The 10,114-nt window shown below is 38.2% G+C and overlaps 1 protein-coding gene across 7 annotated transcripts in view; it reads left to right on the top strand.

The window, feature by feature from the left end:
* The window catches only part of LOC311422573 (trifunctional purine biosynthetic protein adenosine-3-like), a 28,269-nt gene that overhangs the window by 596 nt on the left and 17,559 nt on the right, over nt 1–10,114 (top strand). For 3 of the 7 annotated variants that reach the window (XM_084495773.1, XM_084495777.1, XM_084495772.1), the window contains exons 2-9: nt 1,449–1,570; nt 3,306–3,454; nt 4,243–4,338; nt 5,000–5,174; nt 6,801–6,912; nt 7,445–7,504; nt 8,337–8,462; nt 9,236–9,323. In XM_084495773.1, coding sequence (XP_084351899.1) covers nt 3,310–3,454; nt 4,243–4,338; nt 5,000–5,174; nt 6,801–6,912; nt 7,445–7,504; nt 8,337–8,462; nt 9,236–9,323 — 802 coding nt within the window. In that variant the 5' untranslated portion in view covers nt 1,449–1,570; nt 3,306–3,309. Of the gene's footprint in view, nt 1–256; nt 742–1,448; nt 1,571–2,618; nt 2,936–3,305; nt 3,455–4,242; nt 4,339–4,999; nt 5,175–6,800; nt 6,913–7,444; nt 7,505–8,336; nt 8,463–9,235; nt 9,324–10,114 lie in introns of those variants that run through there. The other 4 variants (XM_084495771.1, XM_084495775.1, XM_084495774.1 and 1 more) reach the window with 3 other exon arrangements.

Below are 10,114 nucleotides of genomic sequence, written 5' to 3'. Positions count from 1 at the left end.
TTATATTCTGTTTTTCCTCTTACAGCTTTGCCACTATGCCATCTTGGTGAATAAATAACACTGAAACACATTATTTCAGAGAAGTTATCTTTTATTTTCGTTAGAAATCAGTTTTCTACATTTTTTATTTCAAATTTGCTTTCTGTAAAAGTCAGATTTTGAAATTAGAAGTTTCCATGTGTGTTTTCTTTCTCAGCTGCATATCCAGTTCACCACCTAAGAAAATTACTTGAACAAATAATTGTATCATAAATTGACCAGCTGGAACAAGTACAAGTTTAGATAATTTTCTTGAGAGAGGTGTTTCAGGGCTGCAAGAATTCTGTTTCTGACTTAACACATCATACATCCTGTCTTATAAAAACAAATTTCGAAAACTTGCAAATGAGAAATACATTTTATCCCTCTTTCATCTTACAAGAAATAAGACTCTAGTTGTGGCATCTTGCTGTTTAGTCACAGACAGAACATGTAAAACAGTCTGCAAACCTGAGGAAGGAAGTCTACAAATACTTGCTACGTGATGCTTAAGATTTCTGTAGCATGCATCTCTCCACAAACCAGAAGGCTCAAGTACAGCATCTGTCCAACAGTACACAAGTCATAAATTGCATGGAATTTTTAAACAAATGTTGTGGATTTGCTTTTAAATTTGGTCTAGGGGTGTGAAAGAAATGGCTTGTTTCTCTGTTGATGCATTTTTTATTTCTCTTTACCTGACTTGAAGCCACAAAGATACTGGTTAGTGTTATGTTGGCATACTTTGATTTTGTTTTCAGTAATGAGTGGTGGCATTGCAAGCTTGTCAAGTGTTAACTGAATGACTTCAGATACTACTGTGAAAGGATTAGGATGTTGAAGAGAATGGCATAGAAATTGGTAGAGAATAAAATATTACCTTTGATGATGCTTCTATTAAATTTCTTCTGAAGGTAAAATGGGTAGTAATTAAGGGGGAAACAATTTAAGTATGTGATAAATATTAAAATAACCTTTACATATAAATGTGATGATATATGTTATTGTAGAGAATAGATCTGTGGGAGTTGTGCACTGCTTTTAACTGCAATATTTCTGTTTAACTGTAGACAATGAAAGCTATGTTTTATTTTTACAAGTTGTCTTTGAGATTTTATCACTTCTTAGAGGACGTAGTATTGCTATTAACAACATGGGAACTGAGCAATGATCTCAGCTTTTTGATATCATGTTGTAACCATTTTTTTAAGGGTTGAATGCTATTAACATTGTAGGACTGATTGGTGGGGAGGAGTTGTTTTTGTCATTAGCTAAAGAAAAATGGAAAGAGAGGAGAATAGTCCACACTGCTGAAGTCTTTGGGGAGGTCTGTTTCGAAGAGCAGGTGGCATTAAGGCGATTCAGCCAGGCTACTGTCAGACAGCATAAGGGGGGACGGGGCAGCATGCAGGTCTGTCTGCTTCTTTCAGCCTCTCCCTGGCTTTAGGAGTCAAAAGTCATTTGGATCTGAAGCAGGAGCAGAAGGAAGAACTCAAATCCATCTGGAGGACTCCTCAGCCTTTTGTGTGAACAAACTGCAGGGTCTGACACGGTAAGGGTAGATGATTCAAGTGAGACATCCCTCTCCACAACCTTTCTTCTAGGACTGTCTGTCTTACCGGCTTTCTTTTCATCCAGCATGCATTCAAGTTGTTTTGCAAAAAAACATTTTTCATGTCTTCACTATGATGTGAAATGGAAATGTACATTTTTCCCACAGGATAAGAGGCACTGCTTGGTTTCACCGTGTTTCCAGTTAGGAATTTGAATTTATTCTGCCGAATAAAACTTTGGTGAATTGTGAAATTATATGTAAGGAAAAATAGTTTTGCTTTTAAAGACACTTTGCTTTTTACTAATAACCATAATGTCCAGTGATACTTTGTAGAGATCATGTTGATGTCTTTGTTATAGATACAGAGGTTGTAACCCTTTTCTTTTAAGCTCATGGCACCTTCCTTGTGACTCCAGAATTATTTGTCAAGCAGTAACAACAGACAAAGGCTGACATATTGCGCAGTTCCCAGTATTAAGGGGAAAAAAAAAGAAAAGTCTGTTGCAAGGACGTGGGTCTGGTAATTGATAGAGTATTAAGGATATGCTCTGTGTTTACATGCATAGAGTGCAATACCTAAAACTTAGATTTTCTGCCAAAAACAAGATTAACAGTCTCTTAGATAATCCCCAGCAGTCGATAATTCCCTGGGACAGGGTACCTGAAGAACTTATATTGTACTTGGACAATTTAATAACTATGAAAATATCTAAAGTTAATTTTCATTTTGTTGATGTTAGGTTAGGGCATCTTAATACTGTCTCGGGAACTAGGAACATGGTTGTTGATGTATTGCACACAGTTCGGTGAACATCTTTTCTGAAATATTATACCTCAGTGGCACACAGCTTCTGTTTGCCTTTGGAAGCTATTTAATGAACTCAAACCAATGGTCATGATTTCCTGGGAAAAGACTGATGACATTGCCTGCAAAGCTGTTGTTTTATGGTGACTTCAATTTATTATCAATTTCCTGGGTAAGGACTGGTTTATGCCAATAGCATCTTCCCTAAAGGTCAGGTGCTGAGATTGTTTTTCTTTCTGACATTTGTCTACACTCAGCACATGCAGAAAAATTAAGTTTGCAGATGTGAACTGTGGTGGGTATGATAATATTTCTGAAATAAATCAAAACTAATTTGCCTAGAAATATTACAGAGGAACTGATTTAAATGTCAGTGTGGTAGTGAAATTAGCAGTTGTTCTTTTATTGGGCATGCTGTTCTGCTCAAGTTACCCTCTTAGCAATTGTCAAAGTATAAAATCTGTTCTGAAAATTGTCTTTGCTGTTTATTACTGAACATGTTTACTACACTCATGAAAGTTCCTGGATTGACCAGGGTGTTCAGTTTGAAATATCTGGTAAGTTACCTACAGCATGTGTATGAAGCTTTCTGTTCTGTCCTGTGTGGTCGTGTGAAGGACATGATGAGACCAGGTCATGACAAGATTATTTCAGCCTGACTGCTTAAGAGAGGAAATGTTGACTATGCTGAAACAAGCGGAAGAATTCTCAATGATTTCACTGTGGTCAGTATTTAAACCAAAATATGAATGCTGCAGCCATCCAGTGACGCTACTGGTGCGGTCACTGTGTTCTGATGTCTTATAGATACCTTTCTGATAGAAAGTGGATTGCTTACCATTTTCTAAATATATTTTTTGCTTATTTTTATATGGGTTTGTGAAATAAGTAGGTAACTCTATACCTGATGACTTTGGGTTTGCGCAGGCTCATGGCTGATCGGGTGCTTGTCATCGGCAGTGGAGGGAGAGAGCATGCGCTGGCCTGGAAGCTGGCCCAGTCCCCACATGTAAAACAAGTGTTTGTTGCTCCAGGAAATGCAGGAACAGCTGACAATGGAAAAATTTCCAATTCAGGTAAAAAGGGAGGGAAAAATCAAATACTGTGCCACGCAATCAGTAGTACAGGTGTGGAAATTGAAACAAAACTGACCGCGTTTATATTCAATCAATAGAAGATAACAGTTATTCTTTTCCTTTACTGGTACTACAAATTATTTAAGGCACCTTTTTTTGTTTGTTTTGTTTTGTTTCTGGATACTAGAACTGCCTAATGAAGCATCACTTTGTGTCTATTTTTAGCCTAGCTTCTTAAAATAGCAAGGCTTTTGCGAGCCTGTGTATTTCTGTACCTCATCTCTTTCCTCCTACTATTATGATTGAATTCATCGACCAATTTAATTCAAACTTAGCAGTGGAACAGAAGTCTCAGAGATGCTACCTGCTGGATAGGAACTGCTTTGGTGTCTGCCTAGGCTGCTTAGCTAAATTTAGTTCTATTGTTCACTGGCATTTATTAGATCTTTGCTCAGATCTTAAGGCTGAGTTTCCTTATGCAGTGAAGGTTTTATTTTTTAAATATTTTAGTCTGTTATGATAAGCAACTTTTAAAAGTTTATACTGAATGCAGTTAATAAGTTAGCGAATGTGTATTAAAAACAACAGTGCAAATTGGAAATGTTCACTTTTCATTCTGGACTCTATTATTATTATATGATTTGTTTTACTTTGCCATTCATGGCCTGTGGTCTCTTTTAGTATTTTAATCATACCTCTAAGGGAGATGGAACATTGATACTCTCACTTTCCATCTCTTATTTAGTCTTTGTATGGATAGCTTAATTATACATCCTTTTCCTTTTCAGCTGTATTAGTGAGCAATCACACTATTGTTACCCAGTTCTGCAAAGATCATAATATTGGACTTGTGTTAGTTGGACAAGAAGCTCTTTTGGCAGCTGGTAAGCTGGAATAAAATATCTTGGCAATAAAAATCAGCTCCTTGCACCTTGCTTTAAAACGATCTCCTTAGGATCATAATACACAGACTGACTTCATTGAGCTGAAGTGGAAGCAATTTTGGAGTATCTTGTAGATGTAGGTTAAAGGCAGCTGACAATATTTTGCTGGATAGCTGTATGCTGCTTTTTATATGTTAGAAATCAGCAGGGGAAATCATGCAGGATCACAAATCAGTGATGGTTACAAGTATTCTCGTCTTCCTCTGCTTTTGGCTATATAAAGAGTTTTCTTGCAATGGTCCTAACATTGCTGCTGTATGCGACAGTGCCCAAACCATCACTGACATTTATTATAATGTAGTACAGTAAGATCTCCATGTCTAAAATAGTGAACAGAAGTACCAAACAGTCCTAACTGTAGCCATGGGTTGGTAACTGTGACTGGGCTTATTAATAAAAAGAGCTAAAGACCTCTTAAAACTAAACAATGAAGACGATCATTGGATATTCAGAACCTTATTTTAAGGATTAATTTGCTGTTTGAGACATTGAAATGTGTTAACAGACTACTGCAGTGTCTATGTAGCGTTCATTTTGTCAGAATGATGTTTCCAAAGACACAACTTGCTATTCTTCTTCTTTTGCTATTTTTGATAATTAGGGATTGTCGATGACTTGCGAGCAGCTGGAGTTAGGTGTTTTGGACCATCTGCAAAAGCAGCCCAGCTAGCATCCAACACCAGCTTTGCCAAAGCGTTTCTGGATCGACATGGGATCCCAACAGCAAGGTGGAAAGCCTTTACCAATCCCCAGGAAGCTTGTAGGTTTATTATTAGGTAAATATTTGGATACTGGGAACTCCTTTGTCAAGTTATCTATGCACTTAGCCTTCACCCATGATAGTTACCTAGAACTAGTGAGTTAGTGTTTTCTTTTCAACTGTCAAGCTTTTCAAGTAGCTACCGAATACTTTTGAATCAGTTTTGTGATAAAAGACAGATGACAAAGGTGCAGGATACTTTAAGAGGTTGATTTTTCTCTTCACAGATCACAGGTCTTCTTCCTTTTAATCGGCTTCTTCAGGATGCTCTTTAGCCATTTAAAACAAAGGAATGTGGCAGAGAAAATGATTTAAATCTATTTTTGTATAAGGGCAGGAATCATTTCTACACAGACAGAAAACAGCTACATCTCTATAGAGTGATTTGGGAGGGGCTGGCCAAATACTCCTAACTTAAAGAAAATATTCCTATTTCTTCAGGGACACACAACATCTCTCTCTACATGTAAGGGAAATGCAACTGGTTATCTCTGCGAGCGCTTTGAGCAGTAATGCCTCTGAAGTCATGGGGCATCCTGTGGGAGAATAACTTCACACTGTGGCTGTTTAGGTCCAGTGTCACAGCAGCTGCTGTGTTCAGCTACAGAGGCCCACGTTGGTCTGTGTGTTGGTTTCACAAACTCCTTGTCTTTGCTGTTGTATATTACATGTGATATATTAAAAACAAAACAAAAACAAAACAAAAAAATACTTTTTACTGACTTTGTTCAATGCTGTAACAGCATTGTCTGTATTATGGCCATGCAGAAAAACAGAACAACAACTTGTATGTTTATAAGTATGCCTAAGACTTTAAAAACAAAAACTGTATATCAGGTCAGCATATTGAGCTGTGGAATAAAGGAGCTCTGTGTGAACCTACGTTGGCTGCTTGTAAAAATCTGGGTTTGTGATTTATCCAAATATAAATCACAATGTGAAAAAGAGGAATGAGATGTTTCAGAAAATAGACTAGTGTGATGAATCAGCTCTTCAGAAGTGTCATTTCACTGTCCACAACCTGGAGAGAGGTGAAGAGATAAAGTGTAGTTAAAATATGTTATACTTTTTCTTTTTTTTCTTTTTATTTTTATCCTTTCCTCCAGATTTATTTTAAGAGTAGCAAACCAATTCTGTGGATACAGCGTTAATCCACTAGTACTAATGTATCCTTTATGTGCAAGACCTAGCTTAGCCTTAACCTTACAACCCTAATCAGAACTTCCATAGTGGTTTGTAGATTTATGTACTATAATGTGGTGTTGTGAGCCTATAAATCATCAGTGAGTTCATCTTTCCAGCCCTATGACAGGAATAAAATAGTAACCCAATTTAGGGAAAAGAGGAAGAAACTGCAAGGTGTTAAAGTTAAGTGACTTGTTCAAGTGTATACACTGAGTTGGTGTCAGAACCAACAGAACACATGGATTTCCAGTCCTCAGTCCTGTGCTGAGGGATATAAGAGCCCATTCACATCCGTGACAGGATGGACTAGCAGGAAATGTGCTTTTCTGATGCATTATTCCTCAATTCCTCTAAATTCCATTTAGAAAAATGGAAGGATGTAGGGAGAATTGAGCTTAAAAATGTGCCTTTCACTGGATGCAGTAGGGATGACTGAATCTTTTTCTTTTATTTAAAGCACAGACTTTCCTGCACGAGTTGTACGGGCGAGGGGCCCTGCGGCTAGAAAAGAAGTGACTATTGCAGCCAGCAAGGAGGAAGCCTGCAGAGCTGTCCAAGAGATTATGCAGGTGGAGAAATCTTTACTTAAACAGTGGGAATATCATTCACCTAGTTGACTAAGAACAGGGTGAACCTCCCAGGTTGAATCCATCCAGCTTCTGCATTAGGGTTGGAAATTAGGGTTGGCTGCAAGCTTTCAGTCTGCATGTCTGTGAGATTTGATCACTGTGGGATTTTTCTCCCTGTTCCTCACCCTTATGGGTACTGAGGAGTTTCTCATGTTTGCCCTCAGACAGGGGGGACTGAGCAGGACTCTGGGGAGCTTGTGACTGGACTCTCGTTCCCACACTATGTCCCACCTTCCTGCCCCTCCAAGTTTTCCACTTTCCTTTGGCTCCTGGGGCCTGATAAAAGGTGCATTTAAATGTCTCTTAATTACCTCCAAATGAGATTCTGTTAGCTTTTCTCAGCATACAAGAATTCAACCAAGCTGGCATTTTTCATATCCATTGTCTTTTCTGTTAACAGAAAATAGATGATGTAGCCAGTAGATGCTATGTTTACTGACTGACAACTTTTTCTTTGTTTGTTTTTGTGCAGGACAGGATGTTTGGAGAGGTGGTTGTCATTGAAGAACTTCTTCAAGGGGAAGAACTTTCTGTATGTGATCAGTGGCGTGGTTATGTGCTTTTATTCCTTGTCCTTATTGCTGTGCTTTATGCATAAACACAAAAACATACTGTTTCAAATAGTTTTGTAGGCTTGTTTGTTTTATTTGACACTAACATAAATAATTATGGAAGGTAAGTAATTTTACATCATTCTAATCTGTCAGTGGAATTTTCTTTTACATTAGCCATAAACCTGCAACTGTGACAATCTTTTTAGGTGGAAATTGATCTTTTTTTCCTAAGGTGACCTAAAACATGTTTGTATGGACTTTGTCTTGGCCATTCTTGTTACATTATTAATTCTATGCTAATACTTAGTGTCAACTTTAGCACTTTTCTTACTGTGGGTTATTTCTCAGCGTCAGGAGAAAACCTAAGCATGTATATTATGTGCCAGGCGAAAACTGAAAACAAATTATTTGTGTTCTGCGCTGAGAATGCCTCACACACATTCAGGCCCCAGATTTGCAAGCACAGATGTTTAACTTCAAACATACTCAAAATAGGAGTAATTCTGTCAAGCCGAGGACGGCTATTTATGTGTCTTAAGGCAGGCATATGTCTAAGTCTTGCCTGATAGGTCGAGATCTAGTTCATCAGAAAGGAATTTTTATGAAGGCCATCATTTCTCCTGATCATTTGAAAATAAGAGAGCTTAGTAAGCTTGGAGCAGAATAAATGGATCCCATTGCTTTTTAGCTTTGATTCCTACCTATTCCTGGCAGATTCCCAAATTTACCTCAATCTGTGACCAGTAGTGTTAACTTCCCTTAGGACAGGATGTTGTCACTGTTTGCTGTGTCCTGTGCCTCTCTTAACAGTGCCTGTGCTTCACGGATGGTGTCACTGTTGCCTCAATGCCTCCAGCCCAGGCCCACAAACGATTACTGGATGGCGACCAAGGCCCAAACACTGGAGGGATGGGAGCCTACTGCCCGGTTCCTCAGGTATAGCCGTCCTCCTCAGCCTGCAGTAAGGCTGATCACACACCTGTGGTTAATACACCTTTAGAGCCCAATTTTGTTTCTGTTGCATATGATGAATTTCTTCTGGAATTGATTGTTGCTGTGCTTGTGTAGCAGTAACACAGAGCTCAACCTTTAGTAGCTGCTCTTTAGGATTTCGTGAGCTAGTGTTCTGAGGAATACTCTTTTTTACCTTTTCCTATTCTTCCTAAACTTGGTGTTTATTTTTTCCTTCTCTCTAAACTTGGTGTTTACCTTTTCCTTCTTTCTAAATTTGGCATTTACCTTTTCCATTGCTTATAAACTTTGTGTTTCTCTGCTCCAATTAGCATCGCTTGAAATGTCCCTGCAAAATTTCCTGCTTGCCTGGAGTCTTGGTCTTGAACATAACCATGGGTTTATTTTTGTTAATTCTTAAAGCTGACTACATTGTTGTATATATGCTGCTCGAGTGTACTATTAGTGTGTTTTTCTGGAAGTACAGAAACAATCTTACTGCATACAGCCCAGGTTTTCAGTGTCTCAAACCTTCTTAAACTTGTCCCTTTAAAGAAAGAAACAAAAAATCCCAGGAGACAGAGCATCAGTGTATCTGTCCTTCAGGCAGCAACACCCTAATGGAAGGAGCATACTGGATGAGGGTGGGACTGTGGGAAACATAGCTGAGGCATTCACTTACCCCAGCCCTTCCAAGTCCTAGGAGCTAGTCCAGCAAGTGTCATCACTGTCTCAATCAGTTTGATGTTGATCATCAGGTTCCAGAAGTTCTTCTAGAGAAAATCAACGATGCTATCCTTCAACATGTTGTTGATAGTATGAGGCAAGAAGGAGCAGCATACGTAGGTGAGTAAGCATTCAACTGAAAATCAAGATTAGTTTCATTACTGGGGATTGCTTTTGGATTCCCAAACAATTTTGTCAAAAACAAACAAACAAAAAAGTTCATTTTTCACGCAGTATTAAGCCTCACTGATTTGTTTTGTAGCTTGTCCTTTGGAGAGAAGAACTTTCTTCTTTTCTTCAGATGACATTTCAGGAGATTTCTCATGCCTGCTTTTTTTTTTGTTGTTGTTCAGTGCAGACTAACAGACATATTTCTTATTAGCTATAAAACAAAAACGTCAGTCAGAATGTGGGAAGCTTGCAAACTATGTGGGCCCTTGCATTTGATTGCTATGACTGTTACTTTTAAAAATAAATTAATCTTATTAGCTAGAAATCACTCAATCTGAGTAATACTGAGCTATAAAACATACTGTATTTTTATTAAATTAGAACAGTTTTTAAAACAGTTGCAACCAGATTCTTTGTAGGTTGAGGTATTAGATGTACTTAAGTTCAGTCATACTGTTCACTTCTGGATACAGCAATGTGAGTTATCTTTGTCTTAAGCATGTTTTGAGAAAAGGAAGGAGATGCTCACAGCTGTCGCTTTATGACAACAGTTTATTGGTAGGGAAGACTATCAACACATGTGCGAAGAGTTGTGTCCCAGTCTTGAGAGACGCAATGTATTTTCTGCTATTTGCTAACATTTTTATAATGCTCAGTACGATTTTACAGTGCGGCAGTAAGAAATGAGTGGGTGTCAAGCATTTTCAGGATGATGGTGGAGGACCTGATGCTTTGTGGGG

The sequence above is a fragment of the Aythya ferina genome (assembly GCF_964211825.1).
Source record: "Aythya ferina genome assembly, chromosome: 1".
NCBI classification, from domain to species: domain Eukaryota; kingdom Metazoa; phylum Chordata; class Aves; order Anseriformes; family Anatidae; genus Aythya; species Aythya ferina.
This window is presented reverse-complemented; position numbering and strand designations above follow the sequence as displayed.